This window comes from Panthera leo, chromosome A3 (genome assembly GCF_018350215.1).
Source record: "Panthera leo isolate Ple1 chromosome A3, P.leo_Ple1_pat1.1, whole genome shotgun sequence".
In the NCBI taxonomy this organism is placed as follows: Eukaryota; Metazoa; Chordata; class Mammalia; order Carnivora; family Felidae; genus Panthera; species Panthera leo.
In genome coordinates this window covers 205,632-226,870 of record NC_056681.1, presented here as the reverse complement: position 1 = coordinate 226,870, position 21,239 = coordinate 205,632, and the positions used below count along the sequence as shown (strand labels likewise).

The 21,239-nt window shown below is 56.8% G+C and overlaps 1 protein-coding gene across 1 annotated transcript in view; it reads left to right on the top strand.

The window, feature by feature from the left end:
• Positions 1 to 273: 273 nt before the first annotated feature.
• Positions 274 to 21,239, top strand: part of MYT1 (myelin transcription factor 1) — a 43,285-nt gene continuing 22,319 nt past the window's right edge. The window contains exons 1-11 of the mRNA XM_042930355.1: positions 274 to 328; positions 1,317 to 1,347; positions 7,537 to 7,599; positions 8,287 to 8,534; positions 9,851 to 10,780; positions 12,488 to 12,622; positions 13,179 to 13,269; positions 14,304 to 14,417; positions 17,270 to 17,484; positions 18,920 to 19,044; positions 19,571 to 19,840. Of these exons, the coding sequence (XP_042786289.1) occupies positions 274 to 328; positions 1,317 to 1,347; positions 7,537 to 7,599; positions 8,287 to 8,534; positions 9,851 to 10,780; positions 12,488 to 12,622; positions 13,179 to 13,269; positions 14,304 to 14,417; positions 17,270 to 17,484; positions 18,920 to 19,044; positions 19,571 to 19,840 (2,277 nt within the window). The remainder of the gene's footprint in view (positions 329 to 1,316; positions 1,348 to 7,536; positions 7,600 to 8,286; positions 8,535 to 9,850; positions 10,781 to 12,487; positions 12,623 to 13,178; positions 13,270 to 14,303; positions 14,418 to 17,269; positions 17,485 to 18,919; positions 19,045 to 19,570; positions 19,841 to 21,239) is intronic.

The window sequence follows — 21,239 nt, the reverse complement described above, 5'->3', positions numbered from 1 at the left end:
GTGGGAGGGCTGGGAGCAGGAGGCAAGGGACACCCCCCACCCCCCACCCCCCGCCCTTGACTGGTGGTCTCTGTCCTGAAGCACCTCCCCTGTACCTGTTGCTCCTGGTCTCAGGCCTCCCCCTCCTCGGAGCTCACTCCTTGTCTTTCTGTGTCACAGATTCACCTTCACCAGTAAAACTTGAGCCAGAAAACGGCTGGAGGTCCAGTGTGGCCCTCGAGGGGTGGTTCTGTGCTGGGTTTCGGTTAACATCACAGTTGTTTTTGCTTGCAGATGAGCTTAGAACATGAGGATAAGCGGGCTCGTACGCGATCCAAGGCCCTCCGAGGTGAGTGCCGTCCCCTCCCAGCTGGGTCTGGCTGTGAGTCCCAGGCCCTAAAGCAGTAAATGTCACTTTCCTCAGGAAAACAGAACCCCACAGTGATGACCAGGCCCTGGGATGCTCCTCCCCTTACGCTGGGCAGTTGGGGTCCATGGGTCTGGTGGCTTCAGGCCTCTTCAGCCTCAAGGTGCCTAGGAGGGCTGCTGTGGGGCCCAGACAAAGCTGCCTGGGGTGGAGGTGAGGAGGCAGGCAGTCCCACAGAGTGGGGAAAGCAGAGCTCGCCCAGCAGACCTTTCTGTTTGGAACTGAGATGCTGCCAGGCTCCCGTCACCAGCCTCCTTGCCTCCCAGGACGTCAGTCTTGGTGCTGGATGGCCATGGGCAGTTGTCAGATTTAACTGGCAGTGGGGTGGGGAGACAGGGAGCCAAGGCCCTGCTGAACCCTTGGCCAGCCTCACCTCCCTGACTCCATGAGCACACACGGGCCAGGGCTGCGTGTCCCCATGCGTGGGTGGCCTTCACGGAGGGGCTAGAACACTGAGCTTCTCAGGTGAGCTGCCCAGTTGGACCCTGGTGCATGTTGCCCCCTGTGGCCTACATCATTGAGGGACCAGCCGCTCAGCCCATCTATTCTCTCTGTCCAGCTTTATCTGCTGGGTCAAGTTTCCTGCTGGAAGCTGACTTCTAGCTGCAATTAGAGAAAGGGAAACCATCCTGGCCCCGAGGGCCCAGAGAGCCTGTATTAGGTGGGGCGTCTGACCCAGTCTGCAAAACTACCAGCCTCTCGTGGGGAGAGTCTGGCACAGCATCAGGTTAGAGGTGGCAGCTCGCTCCACTGGACCCTGCAGGACATACCAGGAGGTCAGGAAAGGACGGGGTTCCATTCTCACTGGGATTGCCTCCGCTTTTTATTCCATTTGTGCCATGAGGGCGATGTGCCTTTTCAATTCGGACTCCCACATGTGTTTCCCTGTTTCTCTCTTTCTCTCACCCAGTGCCCCCAGAGCCCACAGGTGCCGACCTCAGGTAAGAAAGGCTTTCTGCTAGCTCCCAGCATTGCGCATGCCTGTGACCCCGAACACCCAAAATGTCCCACACTGGGCACTTTGGACTGACCAAGCACACCCCTGGACCCCTTTCCTCCTCGCCATGAGTCCAGCTGTCTTCACCTTTCTCGGCCCTCCCTCCACCTCTGTCCTGGCCCTACCATGCAGCCAGCCTCGACACAGGGGCACAGATACGCTCGCATCTGGTCACCACCAGGCCCTGGTAGTCCCCACGGTCCCCAGCCAGCAACAAGGTGCTGTGTTAGTGGGCTCTCACAAATGCTTCTGTGTCTGGTGGTTTGGCCAGAGTTGAGGAAGCTGGCTGTCCAGGTCCTAAGTTTTCCGCTGACTCTAGATGCAGACAGTGTTTTTGTGTGTTGGTGATCTTGTAATGGCTTAGCCCTGTGACTTTCCAGATTCTAGGTCACATCTCACAAGGCATGAGCACCCTGAGGAGGAAGGGAGGACAGCCTACTGCGGAGATTTGCTGGGTCAGGGCAGAGGGGCCAGGCTCTCCTCCCCAGAGGTCGACTTGCCCTCACCTGCTTGCTTCTGTCCTGGGCTCGGCTCCTGGGGCTGTGGGGGGTGGGGGTGGGGGAGGCCAGAGAGAAAGCCGCCCCAGTGCTTGTGTGTAAGGACTGCTCCCCCAGCACCACCCACACATCCTTTGGACTTGTGACTCTGTGGGCCTGGGCTCTTCTGGTGCCAGCCCTCAGTGCTGTTTTGCTCAGACAGCGCTGATGACGTCCTGCAACCAACCAAGAAAATCAGCCCCTAGTTCTCCCCACCTTTTCTGAGGAGGGGTAGTGTCAATGTGTTCTGGCTCAAACATGAGAGAAGAAAGGGAAGTGATGTTGTTGAGGGTCCCAGTGTGTCAGGTGGGCACCAGGGGCCCCATTTAATTTTCACAAATTTCCTGTGAGTCGAAGCCAGGCTTGGACTGCAGCTAAGGTCACCTGCCAGAGGCTCATCCTTGGAGGAAGGAAGGGCTCCAAGCCCACCCTCTTTCCAATAGCAGCTCTGGTGCTGAGCACACCACAGAGCCCCCAGTGCCCCCGGCACCCTGAGACAGTGGGCAAGGACTGTATCGGCTTGGTGCTCTGTCCATGCTCAAGGGCCACGGGTGACAACCACACCCCAGGGGGGGTTTCTGTGATCTTCCAGACTCCCAGCTGGGGACAAACAGAACAGTCTAGTTTCTGAGGGTCAGTGATGTTCCTTCCCTGCTCTCTCTGCCACCAGCCTGGAACAGTTCTTCCTACGTAACTGCATCAATCCAGGGCATCAGCGCTTCTCAGTTCTTAGGGGGAAAGAGTCTCACTAAACTGCACAAGCCTGGGGCCAGGACTGTCATCGTCGTCTTCTTCTTCTATTTCTTCTTCTAAATTTATTTTGATTAAAAAATTTTTTTTCAATGCTTATTTATTTTTGAGAGACAGAGAGAGACAGAGCATGAGCAGGGGAGGGGAGGAGACAGAGGGAGACACAGAATCCGAAGCAAGCTCCAGGCTCTGAGCTGTCAGCACAGATCCCGACTGGGGGGCTTGAATGAACTCACCAACTGTGAGATCGTGATCTGAGCCGAAGTCAGACACTTAACCGACTGAGCCACCTAGGTGCCCCGTCTTCTCCTCCTCTTCCTCCTCCTCCTTATTCTTCTTAATGTTTATTTATTTTTGAGAGAGAGACAGACAGAGCGTGAGAGGCAGAGGGGCAGAGAGAGGAGACACAGAATCCGAAGCAGGCTCCAGGCTCTGGGCTGTCAGCACAGAGCCCAACGTGGGGCTCAAACTCATGGACTGTGAGATCATGACCTGAGCCAAAGTCAGACGCTCAACTTACTGAGCCACCCAGGCACCCCAGGACTGTCTTATTCTTCACCAGACCTGTTGATGAGTGGCTTTTGCCAGCCAGGGAAAGGAGAGGACCCCAGAGTGTCCCAGCATCCCTCTAACTGTTGAGGCTATAAGTTGGTAACAGAAAGGAAGGGGCACAAAGGGAGGCCACACACTCAGAGCCCAGGTGTGTGGCGATCTCTGCTATAGCTGCACAGCATAGTGTTGCTCTGAGGACACGGTTCCCAGTGCTATTATTGTCCTGTTTGTGAAGTGGGGAAACCGAGGCTCAGAGGGCTAAAGTTTGTCCAACCGCAAGAGCAGAATCACACACTCCACTGTTCAAAGCCCTAGCCTCGGTCACAGGGTGGGAGGGTGAGGGTGGAAAGGCAGCCAGACCAGGCCGATGGAAGCTGCACAGAACACGCTTTCCCTGAGCACAGGGTTAGCTCGCTGGAGGGGAGGTGCCCTCTCTGATGGGTGGACCAGTGGATGGATGCTCAAAGGGGCAGGGGCACAGGGTGAGAGCTGGTTTCCAGGAGGAGGTACCACTTCCCCTGGGCCGTGTGACGTTCAGTGGGGACATCTTCAGGACAGTGAAGGGGAGGAGGCTGGGCATAGCACCTGAGGAAGCTCTGGGGTTTGGTAATAGCAGTTAATTTTGGCAACAGATGAAGTTATGGCGGCAGTTGGAAAGGCAGATCCAAAGGGCTGGGTATTCTCTCATAATTCTGCAATAGCAGAACCAAAAATGACTCTGAAAATAGATTTGTTTTGAAATATTCTCAGAGAGGACCCAGCCAGTGCACGGGAGAGGGTTGCGTGAACACCTTCATTTTTTATGTGGTCTCAACCTATTTACTTGGTGATAGTGAGACCCTTATATTTTTTAGTGGGGAAACTGACTAACGCATTGATGTCTGCTAGCAGCAAGGTCTTCGGCAATTCTTCCGGTTTTGGGGAATGGCTGCTTGGAGTGAAATGGAGAGGTCTATGCCAAAAAACTGCCCATGTCCTGCCGGGAAGGTGCCAGTCACTCCTGTGTTCATAACCGTGCACCGGCCGTGAGCTACACGTAGGGTTGTGATCTGTGGTGCCCTCGTGGCTCTCACCCCTTTATTTGCACGTCAGCCGCCCTAGGCACCTTTGTGCCACAAGAATGGGCAAACGCTGCAAGCCAGGACTTCTTCCCCCTCTGGCACGGCAGCGGCTGTGCTGCCTAAGCAGAACAGACCCCCGTCCTGGTGAGGTGTACACGAAAGACGCCAGCACAGGGAGAGAACTCACTGGGACCTGGAAGAGAAACGTTGTGATGTTAGATGAAGTCATGCAGCATCACTGGAAGGGGGGCTGCGTTAGGGTGAAGCTCCACCTGGGAGCCTCGCCACACGGATGAGGGAATGATGCCTCCCAGAACTTGCTGCCATCCCCTGCTCCGGTCTGTCTCTTCCCCAGCTCACGCAGAGCTCCCAGGAAGCTGCTTGTTCTCGGAGCAGTGGCATGGCGGCTGTTGTGATGAGAGCAGAGCAGAAGGTTGGCAAGGAGTGGGTGAGGCTCTCATCGCCTTCTCCTGCCTCTGGAGCCCACTTTGCTGCTCCGTGCCCTGAAGTTAACACCGAGCGCCCAAGAGAGAGCAAATGGATCTGGTGTTTTTCCCCTTCACGTTAGTGAAGAACCAATGGACACTTCATTTGTGTCTTGGTCTGGGCCCATCTGCCGTCACAAACTTCAGAGTGACTCTGCTAGAGGCGACGGCTAGTGTGAAGTTGGGGCACCCAACTCCTCTGCAGACGGAAGCGGTTGGACCCCTTCTGGAGCCGCCTCCAGGTTCCAGGAGAGTTGCCCATCTGTCACCACTGCACCCTGGTTCCCACCCAGCCCACCTGACCTCAGCTGAGGGCCTCCTGTGAGCCAGTGGTCAGCCCCTGCCTATGGGACAGATGGGAGTGGGGGCGGAGTTCTCCACCTGTCTCCAGGGGGCTGGAGGGAGGCCAATCCCTTGGAGGAACGGGAGCTGAGTGTGGGGCTCCAGCTGGGATCTGGCTCCTCCTGGCCTCGGCCTCGGCCTCGACTTCCCTTGACACCTGTTGTCTATGTTCAGACACCTCAGAGCGGTGGCCCGGACCCTGCTCAGTGCTGACTGTGAGTAGGCAGTCTGTAAGCCTTCCTGACCATCTCTCCGTCTCTGCCACACTCAGGGAGCCTGGGGGGTTCAGGGACAGGGTTTGGCTGGGTCTTCCTCATCCCACATGCTGGGAAGAGGCTCCAGATGCCTGGAGCTGGTGCTGCTTCCACACTCTGGCCCCGAGCACCCTCTGGGCCTCAGCGACGCCACGCTGGGGAAGCTTGTAGGGGAAGCTGTGTGAACTGGGAGGCATAGGCTGCTGGCGTTGCAGCCCCTGGGCTTTGGTCAGGTCTCACGTTGCCCTTGTTGGACATTCCCTTGGCTGCTGCGTGGGGGGCGGGAGCGTGGGGGTTCCAGCCTCTCCTCCCAGAGTGGCCGTCACCTGCTCCACACACGTGGGCTCCCAGCCTATCCTGCTCCGTTTAGGCTAGAGGCCAGGACTCTTCCGAAGTGGCGGGTGGAGGTGTGGTTTGGATCTGGTGACGTGTTTGGGGGCAGTGCCAGTGGCCTGCAGGCCTCCACGGCAGCTGTCACATAATTGCCTGATTAACTCAGTGATTAATCGGCTAATTGGGACCTCAGCTTCAAATCCCCAATAACAAGGACCTTTTGTGAAAAGTCTCAAAGCTAGCTCTTGAGAGAGTGAAAGCAAGCATGGGGCATAGATTTTAGAATAGACAGGCTGGGGGCAGCGCTAAGTCCCGTCTGTCTGGAAAGGAAATCCACGACGAAGTGTGGCACGTCTTCCCTCCCTGTCTCCCATTCTCTCCCCACTTCCTCCCTTTCCTCCTTTCCCCTTCTTCCCTTTCTCCTTTCCTTTCTGACTTTTAAACCCATGAAAACCAGCACTGAGATCAGCCATGGTGGCCATGGGCTGCAGGGAGGGCCTCAGGGACACTGTTGCTTCCCCTTGCTACCCCGAGGGCTGTTGGTGAGCTCAGGGTGGGTGGGGCTCTGTCTCCACAGACTGTTCTGTTTCTCCCCGACCGGTTGATAAGTGTGGCCTGCGTGGCTACTTGGGCCCACAGTGCTCTGCAGTCAGGTCCGTGATCAATCAAATTAGAAACTATCAGGTGTGTCTAGACGGAAGTCTAGGGCCCTGCCCCTTCTGGGGCCCACCCCGTCCTTCCCTCGCCGGATCTGGGAGAGCCTGATCTGCGGTGGGGAGCTCTGACCCCGTGATGCCAATCCTAGATCTAAAACCTAAAAACAAGGTCTTCCTGTCTTGGGCACCTGGGGACGGCCCCTCCCGGGAGGAGCTCAGGTGCCCCTCCTCTGGGTGATCTTCCATGCTGTCTCTGTTTCTCCGGGCATCAATTGGCCATTCCGGACAATGAGGTGATGGCAGCTTCTTGCACTCTGTGGCTTGTGGATGTGCTCAGCGGCCCACAGGACCGTGGCCTCGCATGGAGCTGACTCTAGAAGTGGGTTGGGTGGCGTACCCTGTGCCCACGATCAGAAGTTTCCAGAGCTTTCTGGGGTTTGGTTCAGCGGGGAGACAGATGACAGTGGAGAGTGGGGAACTCCTGGGGGCCGCACCTTTAACCGCATTTCCTGGCTCCTGGGGGGGAAGCACGAGGCCCAGCGGCACCCCCACCCACATCTTATGGCAGTCTCTGGGTCACCAGCCTTCCTAGACTCACCTTCCTGCACCAGGCTGCAGGTTCTGGAGGAGGGTCGCAGCTGGGGGCCTGTAGCTTGGGCCAGGCCTGGATATTTACATAGAGCCGTTCCTGCCTGGAGGTACTTGCTTATTTTGCCAGGCCAAGGGCATGCCTGGCAGGGGCTGCAGGCCTCACAGCACCAGCGATGGCCATGGAGAAGCCCAGTGTTTCTGCTCTGCCCTTGGGCCAGCCTCAGGTGCTGGTTCTGGGGGCTCCACAGAGGGTCCTGTGTCCCAGCTGCTTGGAAGCCTGCAGTTCGCCTGCAGTGGGAAAGACTTATCCACAGAAAAAAGAAGCCATCTAGGAGGCGCCGATGTTGGAAGTCTTGGTCTCGTACATACAGATCTTTAATTAAACACACTCATAAAATTGTAATGAACCATTCGTTTATTTAAATGGGGTGAGTTATTTCATTAATTTTTAGCAAACTGCAAGCAGCCATTCTGAGACGCACTGTTTGGAGACAATCTTCTGCTCCTCAGGGTGAGGGCCTGGGGTGGGCGGGTCCTTCCACTGAGTGACCAGTCCTGCTTGTCTCCCCCCAGCTGCCCCACCCCAGGGTGCACCGGCTCAGGACACATCCGGGGCAAGTACTCCAGGCACCGCAGGTAAGGTAAGGGGGTTCCTGGGAGAGATGTTGGGCTGCTGGGGAGCTGGAACCCCACTCCTGGCCCTTTTGTAGATCTAGAACCTTCCATTTCCACCTGCGGCTGCTGAGGCCGGTGTGGTCATGGCATGTCATGCCGCAGTCTCTCTGTTGGGGGCTGTAAGGCTGGATGAGTCCATGGGGGAGAGCTCAGAGCAGACCTCGTACACACTGGTGACCCAAATGACCTGGTTGTCACTGTTGTCATCCTGGGGTGTCAGCTTGACTTCAGTGGGTGAGGGTGTGCAGGGTCTGGAGGTGGAGAAGGAAGGGCCCCGGGGACCCTGCTGACCTGCTTGGTGGGAGGAAGCGGGCTGTGTCCGACAGAGGGTGTGAAGCAGAGCTGCCTGGGGCCAGTCCCCTCCCCCTCCCAACAGGGGGTGCCGTTGGGATGGGACTGCTGAGGTTAGGTCTCATGAGAGAAGCAGGAAATAATCTAAGTTTTTAATGTGGACAATTAATGTAAAATTTTAAACACATCAGCCTGCCAGTCTTGAATGTGGGGCTTCTGGCTTGGGTTGGTGATGAGACGCAAAGACAAACTTTCACAACAGGGAAAGGGGCTGCGGAGGGTGAGGGGAGGAGCCGGAGGGAGGACCCCCCGGGGGTGTTGACAAGGTGGCCCTTGGCCTGGTCTCCTTCCTCCCAGTTTGCAGAGCTGCCCTCTGGCCAAGAAGAGGAAGCTGGAGGGTGCCCAGCCAGAGCACCTGGTGTCCAAGCGGAAGTCCCACCCCCTGAAGCTGGCTCTGGACGAGGGCTACAGTGTGGACACCGACGGCAGTGAGGATGCTGAGGTGAAGGACGCCTCTGTTTCGGATGAATCGGAAGGAACTCTGGAGGAGGACGAGGCTGAAATGTCAGGACAGGAGGAGATTCATCGTCCTGAACCAGCTGAAGGTGCTTTGTGGCTCTTTCTCCCCTGAAATAAAGGGCGCTTAGTGTGGCCCTGGAGAATCACAGCCTGTGAGTGGGGAGGGGGCCCACTCTGAGTTAGTGAAAGGGCTGCCGAGGAAGCCATTCCTGAGAACAAGCGAGGTCTTGTCCTGACATTTGTTGGGGCTTCCTGGAGAGGGGCCGGTACAGGGTGCTTGGGGGGTCTGTGGGCGCATCTCTGTGCGAACACTGTGTGTATGATTGTGGATGTGTGCCTATGTGCATATGAGAGATGGATGGACAGATGGACATGGGCTGTGCGTCTGTGCTTGGGGGAGGGTCTCATGTACAGCAGAGGGGGATAGACCCCACTCCACTTGGCGCTGGGAAAGAATAGCCTGGGGGTGGGAGTGAGGGGTCTGCTTGGCATCAGATGAGACTCTGTGGGGGTGCCCAGGGAAGCCTGGAGCGGCAGGGGGAAATGAAGGGATTCCTTGTTTCACTTTCTTCCCTGTGGGGCTCAGCAGCACCAGCCTCGTTGGGGCACCCAGACTTTGGCAAATGCTGGTGTAAAAGTGTCCATGTCCCCCAAGAACGTTGGCAGACTACAGAACCCTGGGGGTGGGACTGAGACCTGAGGTCCAAATCCCCCAGCACCCCCCACCCCAAAGCTGCCTGTGTCTTCTGAACCTGCAGGGTCTGAGATGGAGCTTTATTTTGTTTTGGAGCCAACTCAGGGAGAGTCCTTACACTCACCTCCCTCCCGAGTCTTCGGTTGTGTCTCAAGCGGTGTGTGGCCCCAAGGGCTCTAGGTAGAAAGGACTAGCTTGCCTGCTTTCTTACAGAGGAGTGAGTTTGGGGTCTGGGCACCGGCCCTGGCTGGGCTCCTCTGGGAATGGTCAGACGGCAGGGCTGGCTCCTGCACCCTGGACACCCCTGCCGACTGTCCTCCAGGGCCTGTGTGTGGCGAACACCTGCTACGTCATAGCCATGGCAGTTAAGAGGTTCAACTTTGAGTCTTTTGAAAACATAAATTCATTTAGTACTTGCTAATTATGGAGCAATTAAAAAAAACCCGATGGGTGCTTTAAGCTCCATCTTATGAGATGCAGGTTTACTTGATTTGAGAAAGTAAACATCGAGGGGAGGACCATTAGTAAAACATATCGGAGTGTTCCTCAGCTTCAAAGACAGCAGTGACTACTCCATCTAGGACCAAAAATAAGTTCACCGTGTCTCCAGGTCCAGGCAGAGGGGCTGGCAGAAATGACCACAGCCCCAGGCTGTGCTGGGACAGCCTGCCTCTTGTGCTCTTCACACTTGTTTCCGATTTTGTGCAGGAAGGAGCCCTGTCAAGCCCCACTTCGGATCCAACCCCATCAGCAGCCCCACGGGCCCCACCAAGGGCAGCTACAGCAGTTATCAGGAGATCATCGCCACTTCTCTCCTAAATTTGGGCCAGATTGCCGTAGAGACGCTAGTTGGGGAGGATTTGGGTCAGGTGGCCAAGCCGGGCCCCGGTGTTGTGCACCTGGTGCAGGAGGAGGCCGAAGAAGGGGCCACCAGTGATGAGGGGGAGAAGGACGTGTTCATCCGGCCAGAGGATACAGAGGAAGTCATGGAAGTCGCCAGGGAACGCTCCCAGGAGCTGGGTCCCCAGTCTGGGGAGGGCATGGTCAGCGAGGAGTCAAGCAAGATGAAAGTCAACCTGGGTAATGAGGAGGAGGAGGAGGAGGAAGAGGAGGAGGAGGAGGAGGAAGAGGAGGAGGAGGAGGAGGAGGAGGAGGAAGAGGAGGAGGAGGAAGAGGAGGAGGAGGAAGAGGAGGAGGAGGAAGAGGAGGAGGAGGAAGAGGAGGAGGAGGAGGAAGAGGAGGAGGAGGAAGAGGAGGAAGAAGTAGCCGCTCCCGATGTGATCTGTCAGGAGGATGCCCCCCATGCCCCCACCCAGAAGGCCCCGGAACCCCGGCACCCAGCATCTCCCAGCCCCAAGCCCGAGTACTCTGTCATCGTGGAGGTGCGCTCTGATGATGGCAAGGACGAAGACTCGCGCTCCCAGAAGTCTGCAGTCACTGATGAGTCAGAGATGTATGACATGATGACACGTGGGAACCTGGGCCTCCTGGAGCAGGCCATTGCCCTGAAGGCTGAGCAGGTGCAAGCCGTCTGCGAGCCAGGCTGCCCAGCCACCGAGCAGGGCCAGCCGGGCCCTGGTGAACCGGGCAAGGTGGTGAGGCCTCTGGATGCCGCACGGAAGAGCTACTGCAGCAAAGGTAGGGCTGGAGGCCCGGGCCTGCACACCCATCCTTAACGCCTCCGTCCAGGGTTGTCCCCAGCAGGCATGGATGCGGGCTGGGTGAGAGGCATGCTCACACTTCTCACAGAGGGCGATCCAGAGACAGACACAGGGCTCCAGGTGGGAGGAGGAGCGTGGGAGGGACAGTGAGCTGGCCCCAGCACCTCAGGCACAGCCCGGGGGGCCCAGCTGGGTCATGGAGAGACACAGGCAGACCCTGGGGGGACACACCTGGGTCATGAAGAGACTCGAGTGAGCCCTGGGGAGCCCCCGCTGGAAGACAGGTGGGGACACAGGGCCCAGATTTTCTGGGAATCCTCACGTGAGACAGGCCTGGGGCAGATACTGAGGGACACAGCTCTCAAGGGGACACCCTTCAGGGTGGCACAGGTGTGGGGGAAAGCTGCTTGGAGCCCAGATTCAGGCCAGCACAAGTCTTGAGGGAACACAGACACAAGGAGACCTAGGTAAATGTGATACAAATGTAGGGACAGGGTGTTGAGACCTGTGTAGGGTATCAGCCTGAGGGTGGTGGGCTTGGGGACCACAGATCAGGGCGGATATTGGTGGGACACTATTGGGGAGTGGCATGGCTGGGGGACACAGGCAGAGTGACAGCCCCGGGTGCAGGTGTTTGGGTGACACAGGCCTATGGGACATTGGGGGGACCCAGACGCAGGGTGCCTTGCCTTCAGGGGTAGAGTTGAGGCACAGGCCCAGGGGACAGAGCCTCAGGGTGAGGCAAACAGTGGCGCTGGAAGCACCCGGCAGTGGGCGAGATGCGACTGATGTCGAGGCACCGCCACAGCGCGAGCCCGGCTAGAGCCCGTGTGGCAGTGGTAGCAGCTCAGGAGGCAGGCTCCGGGGATCATTTGTGATGACCCTGCCTGCTAGGTTGGTGAAGGTCCAGCTTCCTGCCTGTTTGAATGTGAAGAGGAAGAGCCAGGGGTCCTGCACTTTAGAACCTGCTCGGGTTTCTGCCTCAGCCGGGGTGGGCATTCTGAGTGTGGTTGTGTGAGTTCTGTGTTCTCCCCAGGGGAACCGCTCCATCTAGGAACTTCTCTGGGACACCGGCTGTGCTCTGGGGATCATCTGTGTCCTGGCAGGTGTTCCCTTCTGGCCCCCACACTCAACAGTGACCTCTCTGGGCTTGCAGAGCCTAGGTGAGGTCAGCAACTGAGCTTTGAGTTTAAGTTTCTGCCCAGGCATTTATATTAGTCCTGTGGCTTTGGGCAAGTTAACTTCTTTGTCCTCGTCACTTTGTCAAATCCAGAGGACATATCCTGGCAGGGACCTCGTCACATCTTTCACCTCTCTGTGCAGAGGCTGGACCTCAAGGCATGGGGGCTCTTGGAGGCATGGCCCCACCCTGAGTGGGACTCACACAAGTCAGTAGGAGCAGGGAAAGAGGGCACCAGCTGCTACCTGGGTTGTCCTCTTTAAAATGCTGCACAACTTACTACATGTTTGGGCAGTTTACAGACTTACAGTTGGGGCAGCTTCTGGGCTTTTCCATGAGGACAGTTGATGTGGACCAGTTCCTTCAGAACTAGCCCTCTCAGGCTCTCGGGCAGTCTGGCCACTCTCCTCTCTGGACAGCCGGAATGAAGAGTCATGGCTGTTCTGTCCTCCTCCCCACTTGGCTTTCTGGCTACCCTCTAACCGATGCCTCTTGTGTGTTTAGATCCCTCCAGAGCTGAGAAGCGCGAGATCAAGTGTCCAACACCAGGCTGTGATGGCACTGGCCATGTGACAGGGTTGTACCCTCACCACCGCAGCCTATCTGGTTGCCCCCACAAGGACAGGATTCCCCCGGAGAGTGAGTAGCTATGCACAGCTCAAGCCATCTCTGGTGTTTGGATGATGTAGCGTTCCCCCCCCCTCCCCCCCCGCCCCCATCCCAGGGCCCTGTCCCTTTGGATTGGCACCGTCCAGGTGCCCAAACTTGAGTCCTACATGGCCGGGGATATGGAGTGTGCCCATTTACCTACCTTGAGACGGCAGCCAGGCCCCAGGAGGGCCTGCCACAAACACAGGCACTCGGGAGGGAGGAGGAGCCAGCAAGCCAGGGAAGAGCCAGCCATCTGTGCTCTGAGGGCCATGAGGAGAAAGCCTAAGCTTTTTCACTCCTAAGCTAGAGGCAGTAATTGTGAACATTCATTTCAAAGGGTGACTCACAGAACAGCCAGGGGGTTTGAAGGCGAGGGAAGCAGGGGCCACAGTGGGAGGGAGTGTGCCTCGACTGGGCTGAGGCTTGGCAGCCACTCTGGGTTGCTGCTCTAAGTTGCCGCCCTGCAGAGTTGGAGACTGCGGATGGGGCTCCTCCACGTTTCTTGGTGGGGCTCACCATCTCCCTCTCCCTGGTTCTCTTCCAGTCTTGGCTATGCACGAGAATGTGCTCAAGTGCCCCACTCCTGGTTGTACAGGTCAAGGCCACGTGAACAGTAACCGCAACACGCACAGAAGGTACTCGGGCTGTGCTGGGAGTGGCGAGGGCTGTGTGGTGGGGTGGGCGGGGCCGTGGGCTGAGCCCTGGCCTGGGACGGGTGCAAGGTTGGAGCAGGCCTCTTGGTGGAGGGTCAGCGTGGCACCCAGAGGCATGGTCGCTGTGGCGGGGTCCTGAGAGACCAGAGGGCGGCTGCAGGGATGGGTATGTGCTCTTCAGAGAGGCCTACTGCCTGTCGGGAAAGCCAGGTGGAGGCTGTGAGACGTTTGGGAAGCTTCTGCACTCTAGCTTTTGCTCGTGGTGGGCCTCGGCTGGCCAGGACCGAGCTCTGGGCTACGCTGTGGCTTCTGAGACCCAGGTAGAAGTGAGACTCCCACGATGCACTCAGGGTTTAGCTGTTTGCTGTCTTCCACAGTGAGAGGTGACCACACCCCCCACCCTTGCCTGGAGCGCCTTGGGCAGCAGGGTTGTGATGGGATGTGCTCTCACAAAGGAGGCCAGAGCTTTCGAGGTCACTTCATTGAGAAGAGGCTAAATTCCTGAGCGCTTTTGTGACTAGTCACCTCTCCAGCAGCCATGGTCAGCTCTGTCCTGACAGATGAAGTTGCTTCCCTGATGTCCCAGGTTGGGTGCTTCCCTAGGAAGGGCTGGGGCCTCTTGCTGTGGCCGTGGTACAGTCTGTAACCTCTAGGGTTAGCACCCAAGTTGTGTGGCCCATGGGGCCCTGGGCTTCCCTGAGTTGAGCCAGAGACGTGTTGGCATGTCGGGGGAGAGCAGGGAGGTGAGAGGCAGGCCCATTGCCCAGACCTGCCTAGAGGAGGTGCCTTTGCCCAGAGCCCTGAAGGCTTTTAGGATATACTTTGTCTGTGTGCATCATTGCTTAGAATTTCCCAAAGCAGAAAGTGACTGTGCAGCTGCTACCTTGAGGGCTTGAGGACAGGGCTGGAGAGACAGGAGCCTTCTCTGGGCTCCTACTGGTGTCTGTGGGCTTCTGGGCTCGGACAGGCAGGATCTGAAGGAGAATGCTCAGCTGCCCTCCTTGCCTTTTCTCTAGTTTGTCCGGATGTCCCATTGCTGCTGCTGAAAAATTAGCCAAATCTCATGAGAAGCAACAGCCGCAAGGGGGAGATCCTTCCAAGAATAGCTCCAATTCAGATCGGATCCTCAGGTGAGTGAATTGAGCCACACAACTGAAGGGGCTGCCTCCCAAAATGGTTAGAGGGGGCTTCCCAGTGTCTCTGGGGCTGCATGTGCACGTGTGTGTATGTGTGCATGTGTGTTTATGCTTGCGTGTGTGTGCATGTGCATGTGTGTGCTGATGCCCTCAGCTGCCCTCGGGGCCCCCTAGAGGACAGTTTCTGGGCACACACAGGACAGCGTCTGACATCTGCCCCTCTCACCGGTGCTTCGGCTGTGGCACAAACACCCACCAGGCTGCCCCTGCCTTGCTCTCCCCAAAGGCGTCTGATCTCACCGCTTGAGATTACTCAGGGATTTGTTTGTGGAGACGCTGGTCCTGTCTCCAGAGGGCAGACCGCACCAGCCGAGGGCCACTGCTGTCCAGAAGCACCGGAACTGCTCCTTCTGGCTGTCTCACTCCAAGGAAGGACCATAAACCAAGGGAGAGAAGTGGGTGCATGTGGTACCCTTCAGAGCATTGGCCCCAGAGGTTCTGAGGCAGCAGTGGGCCTGTGTGCGTGTGCGTATGCATGGGTTCACGTGTGCACACGTGTGTGCGTGCATGTAGACATGTGTCAGCAATAAGGGGGCTCCTGAAAGAGCACTCAGAATGCATTTGCTTAGCATTCCTGCCATCCATGTGACCCTGTGAAGCGGGTACCACAAGTAAGGCCAGAGTCTCGGGAACTTGCCCAAGGTAACACTTACTGGCTGGGGGAGTTGGCACTGGCCCCAGGCCAGCTTGGCTTCAGGGTCTTGTTCTTCAACATAGTTCTCTACCCGTTGGGGGATTCCCTTACCCCACCCCTCACTGTCCTCGCTCAGCGGACACGCTGCTTCCTGTTTCTTTGAGGGACTAGGATTCATACATTCTTCCCCTTCCTCAGTTTTCCAGACCACAGTTCCATGTCTGCCTCCCAAAGGAGAATGTGGGAGATGAGGGCCACTGTACCCTGAAAAGGCCTAACACCTGGAAGTCACAGACATGGGCAGTTGCATGAACCCTGGTCTGGAGAGGGGCCCGCCTCCTTTCAGGGCCCGTCCAACCCTGGTGTGTGCCTGGCAAATTCTCAACCAGAGGAACTTGGCTGCCCGCCTTGGCCTGCTCTGTGGGTCCCGTGTGTGGAGTCTCTGGGCGGGGCCAGGGCCGGGGTCGGGGCCTCACCTTCCTGCGCTTCTGTCTATGCGTGTCTTTGGCCCTGCACATCCAGTTGGCTTCCGTCCACCTGTTGGCTCTTAGGATGGTTGGAAGCAGCTTCTTACCTTCATCCTGTAACTGCTCTTTCCAGCTTCCTGCCATTTACTATCTCGATTCTTTTCCTGCCTCAATCTAAGTCACTGGTAACATGCCAAACCAGCAGGCAGGTGAGGCCCAGTGAGCCCAGGGTGGGGGGCAAGGAGGCTCCAGACATGGTGGCTGTGCCCCCAGGAAGTCTGACCTCCATTTGTTTGCCTGTAAAAGTGGGCAACAATGTTTTCTTGTGGGCTTCGAAAGTATCTCATGAGGCTTGAACAAGATAGTGATGTTTTGCTTCCCCGGGCCGTGGTGAGGAACCTCTCCAATGGTCGTGATGGTGACCAGGATGCAGAAGCCTTTTGTTCAGGTTCTGTTCATTCTGCGTGGCTGTGTTTCTGGGTGTCACGCCCTGGGGTGTGGGGAGAGCCTTTGCAAATCTCTGATAGTGTCACAGACACTGAGTCTTTGCTGTGGGATGGAGCCCTGGCCCAGGAAGCCATGGTACCAATGTTAAATTTAAGGTTCTCTTTTCTCCTGGGAGGTACCTGAGCACACTCCAGTAACTTCTTCAGATGCTACCAGGCCCTTCCACCCTCCTTGGGGAAGGAGAATGTGCCCATGCTTGGGGGTGTCTGCTTTTCCAAGGTCCAGACTCAGAGCTGGTCTCTTCATGGTTGCAGGTCTTTCTGTCACCAGGCTCCTGTTTTGGGGCCACGTGCAAGTTCTTGTAGTACTCAGCCCCTTGAAGACCTCACCATTGACCCCTTCTTAATTCTTGTGATCCACTCTTTTCAGACTGAAGTCATTTCTTGGTTCAGACTCAGGAGCAAAGAGAGAGTGGGTGTGCAGACGGGTCTCCCAGGCCTCCCTTCCTCTTTTCCTTCTCTCTGAGCTGGTAGCGCAGAAGCCTGTCCACACCTTGTGCGGTTGCCATTCTCCACCTGGCTCTTCCTGCCCTTGGATCCTGTGCTCTCTGGGCTGGTGTCTTCATGCTAGCTCTTGTGCATTCAAAACTCTGAGCTCTTCCAAGGGCTTCAGAGATGATGAACTGAATGCCTGCAGTGGCCTTTTTGTTCCTGTCCTTAACTCTTTCAGCCCCACCAGGGCTCTTCTCAAATGCCTTCGAGCAAAGGGTAGTGAGGGCTAAAGCTGAGCTGGGCCCTCCCTGAGCCTGATTCTCAGAAACACACCCCATCCCCTTTAGATGCCCTGACTCCCTCCTCACTGGGGAGCTCTGTTATTCCACCAGGAGAATTCTGTCTAGGTGTGGCTAGCCACCGTCCTAGGGATGCCCCTGTAGGGTTGCCTGCCAAGGACTCATACCTCTTGTAGCAGAGCAGTTTGAAACCTGCTCTCCTAAGTTCTGGGGCAAAGTCTAGGGCCCTCCCTCTCTGGCTAATGCCGTCTGCAAGGGCCCATGGCATTGTTTCTCCGAGGTTTCAGTTCTTCATATAGATCAGGCCCCAGGCACCGTTTAGCAGAGGGACATGGCGGAGGGTCTCCGTGCACAGAGGGTTCTGAAGGGTTCCTGCCCAGGCTGTGGGACGGGGCATGGGGTCCCTGAGCCCTGTCCTCATGGTTCTGTACCTCTATCCACACCTCAGGCCCATGTGCTTCGTGAAGCAGCTTGAAGTCCCTCCGTATGGAAGCTACCGGCCCAGTGTGGCCCCTGCTACACCCAGGGCCAACCTGGCCAAGGAGCTGGAGAAGTTCTCCAAGGTCACCTTTGACTACGCAAGTTTTGACGCTCAGGTTTTTGGCAAACGCATGCTTGCCCCAAAGATTCAGACCAGCGAAACCTCACCTAAAGCCTTTAAATGTAAGTAGGGGAGATCTGCTCCTGGGAGACGCAGGGTTTGAGAGATGGGGGAGGAGGGACCCCCTTCGCCAGGAGCATGTAGGGAATCTCTCCCCTAGGGGGCCCTAGCTGTCCCAGTGTCCACTGAGGTGGCTTTCCCAGGGTCTATATTTCCCCCATGTTTCTGCCACCATGTTCCCCATCAAGCTTGATGTATCTCTTCACTATTTGTGAAAAAAACAAACAACCCCCCCCCCCCAAATAAAAAACAAAAAACAAAACAACCCAAGTCCTTTATGGTGTGCATGTCCAAAAGCTTGAGAATAATTTCCCTGATACGGTCCACTCTGCAGGGGCTCAGACAACTCAGCCAGACTGTGCTGAGCCTGGGTGCCTGACAGAAGCTATTCGCTTTCCTGCATGTGGACCATCTTGCTGGATACAGTGTGTTGTGTTAGCCACAAGTGTTCTGAATACTTGTAACTAACAAAATGCATTCCTACAAACTTTTGAGAAAAATCCTGCCTTACTGTTTTGGTTACTCAGTGTACTAATCTGTGGGTTGCAAGCCCCTTAGCCCTGGAAACACATATGAAATGGAAGTGTGCCCATGAGATTGGAACTGGCATCTCGGGGTAGGTGTTTGGCCCTGAAATGCAGCAGTGAGGAGTTCCTGTCATGTTAATAATGAAAATCCTAACTGATGCAGCTGCCAGCTACAGTGTGGACACCTCTTCCCCTTGTTAGGGCCAGAGGTTTCCTGCCACCATGTACAGGCACCAACAAACACTCACAAGGAGCTTTTCGTATATCTGGAAACTTACTGGTGATATTGTGATATCAGAAATGTCATGCTTGAGAGTCACTTTATGACTACCATACAGTTTCTGGAAGAGATAACATTTTATGTCCTCATTTGTCACGTTTATTTGAACAGTAATGTTACTTTATTGAAGTGGTATTATGGGGACACCAAAATCAGCCTTTTGAGATGTTGTGACAAAAATTTTTCTACTTGAGCGATAGTCCCATACACTCCTCCTCTTATAGAATTCTTCCTGTCTCAGGAAGCATTCACCAATAGACGACTTGTATTTGTTTGAAATAAGAGGGATGCTGGAATGTCTTTGGAAGGTTTTGTTCTTTGTGCCCAAATTTTAGATGAGCCAGAAATAGCGTCCTCAGTACCCTATGGGAGGACGAGTAGGAGTGTGTTGTGGGCACATGTGACTGGGACAAAGACCCTGCCCCAAGCCCCTCCACGTAGCTGTACCCTGTGCTCCCCCAGCCATCCCGAAGACGCCGTCCCCCCAACCCCGCCGCCCCACCCGTGTCTGTGTGGCCACCATGCATTCAAGTTCTATATCAGCCTGGTGTTGTTCCCTTTTTGCAGCCAGACCTTTCCCAAAGGCCTCCTCCCCCAGGCACAGCCCCAGCACTTCATCCTCTTCTGCAGGCTTCGACTACACGCATGATGCTGAGGCTGCACACATGGCCGCCACAGCCATCCTGAACCTCTCCACGCGCTGCTGGGAAATGCCTGAGAATCTCAGCACGAAGCCACAGGACTTGCCCGGCAAGGTTGGTGTGTCCCCTACGAGGAGCTCTGTCTGAGACAGCGGTGGGCTGGTGGGATTCACAGTCAGGACCATGAGCCTACACCAAAAGGTGCTCAGGGACACCCGGTGTCCACCTGAGAAACTTGTCTTCCTCCCGGTCGTGGCTCCTGATGACCAGAGGGGGTTAGATGGGTTCCCTCTGAGAGCTCTGGGTGCTGTGCCTAAGGAGGACCAAATGGCTCTGCACACGCACGTTTCCTCGCGTTGCCCCGGCGCCTGGATGTCGAGCGCCCGTCCGTGTGTGATCATGCTCACCGTGTCTCAGGCGTCTGGGTTTGTGGTGTTAGCAAGACCTGAGAGGCAGTGGAGGCTCCTCCGTGTGAGGTGCAGGGAGGGGCAAGTCAAGATTCTTGCTTCCCAGAGGTTCTTCTGTTCTTGCGTGGCTCTGCTTCCTTCCAAGGGAAACCCTGTGCCGGGCATTCTGTAACGCTGACTTAAAGTGCCAGAAGGCACACGTGGGAAGCACAGACCCACCTTCACAATTGCAGGCTGCGGACATCGAGGTGGATGAAAACGGAACCCTGGACCTGAGCATGCGCAAACACCGTAAGCGGGACAGCGCCTTCCCCAGCAGCGGCAGCAGCGGCAGCAGCCCTGGCGTGAAGTCCCCTGATGCTTCCCAGCGCCACAGCAGCACCAGTGCCCCAAGCGGCTCCATGACCTCGCCCCCGTCCAGCCAGGCTTCCCGCCAGGACGAGTGGGATCGACCTCTGGACTATACCAAGCCCAGCCGCCAGCGAGAGGAGGAGCCTGAGGAGGTGGGTGTGGGACCCGGGGGCTGATGTAAAGCAGGGCTTGCTTCTCCAGGAGGAGCTTCCGAGCCCTGTCCACACCGCGCCTCGCCACCTCTAGGAAGCTAGGACCCGGCCCGCCCTTCTGGGGAATTTTTCGCCCTTGGGCTGTGGTGTATCTTGTCCCATCCAAGAGAGAAGTGGTCTTCTCACTTCCGTGGACACGGTGATCAGCACCGTTGTGGGCTCGGGGGAAGCATGGGGAGGAGAAGGGCCTGTTTCATATCCCATCGGAGACATTTGGGAGTGGCCCCAAATTCCTTGGTTCTGTGGCCTCCCCCCAACCTGCTGTCCCGATAGGGACACCCTGAATTCTGGCAGCAGTCCTTCCTCACCATCCACAGGACACTCTGGCCACCTGGCTCCTTGGACAGAGGCAGGAGAAAGCTCCTGGCCCTGGGAGCCCCTGTGGTGGTCAGTGGCCCGAGTCCCAAGACCAGCACCACCTGGTAAAGAGCAAGAAGTCAGGCGTCCGTGTTGGAGCTGCAGTCTGGGGACAGTGAAACATCCTTTTCCAATCATTCTACCCTCCGAGAGCGGGGCCATTTGAAGGCTCTTCCTCAAAGAGGTGTGCATCCTGAGTAGCAAAGCCCAGCCGTGAGGATGGTGCAGACTTCAGGCAGCCTCCGCACGGTATGGGCAGGCCTGCAGGTCCCCTCCGTTCTCCCTCCCCATCCTGCCAGCTCCCCACCAACCCTAGAAGGGCAGGGGGGCAGGTCCCTGCGGAGGAGGAGGTGGGGTGACTAGGATTCCTCTCTGGGAACCCACCACCCCTGCAGTTCAGTCTCCCCAGTGAGCCAGGCTCCCTCTACACGCTTCACGTGTACCCCTACTTTGCAGAGTGGACTGGACCCCAGGCTGAGGTCACTTGGCTCAGTCATGTGGCTACAACTTGGTGTCAGGCCGCAGAAGAGGGGCACCTCTCAGACTGAGCCCTGAGTGGAGGGGGCTGAACTGTGTGGGTGGTCTTCTCTGTGGTGGTTGGGAGTCCGGTATGAGGCCAGATGGGGCCCTCCTATTCAGAGACCACCAGGAGAGTCTGCTCTTATCTTGTGCCAGTCTTGCCCCCAGGTCTAAGCTGCTCCCTGCCCTTCCTGGTGACTACAGTCCCTCCCTTGACCCCTCCCTGCACCTGTCTGTGATCCCCAGCTCAGGCTACATCCTTGGCTGCCTTGCCCCTCTCCTCCTCCCTTCACACACCCTCTGAGCACCCCAGGATTCATGTCATCAGTCTCAGGGGTCCTGAGGTCCCTGCCCAGTCAAGTCGGTCCCTACACTCCAGCCCACAGTCACTCTCTGTCCCAGAGCCTCAGCTCACTCCCAGGCCCTTCCTCTCCTCCTGGGCACAGGAGGGTCATCCCCAGAA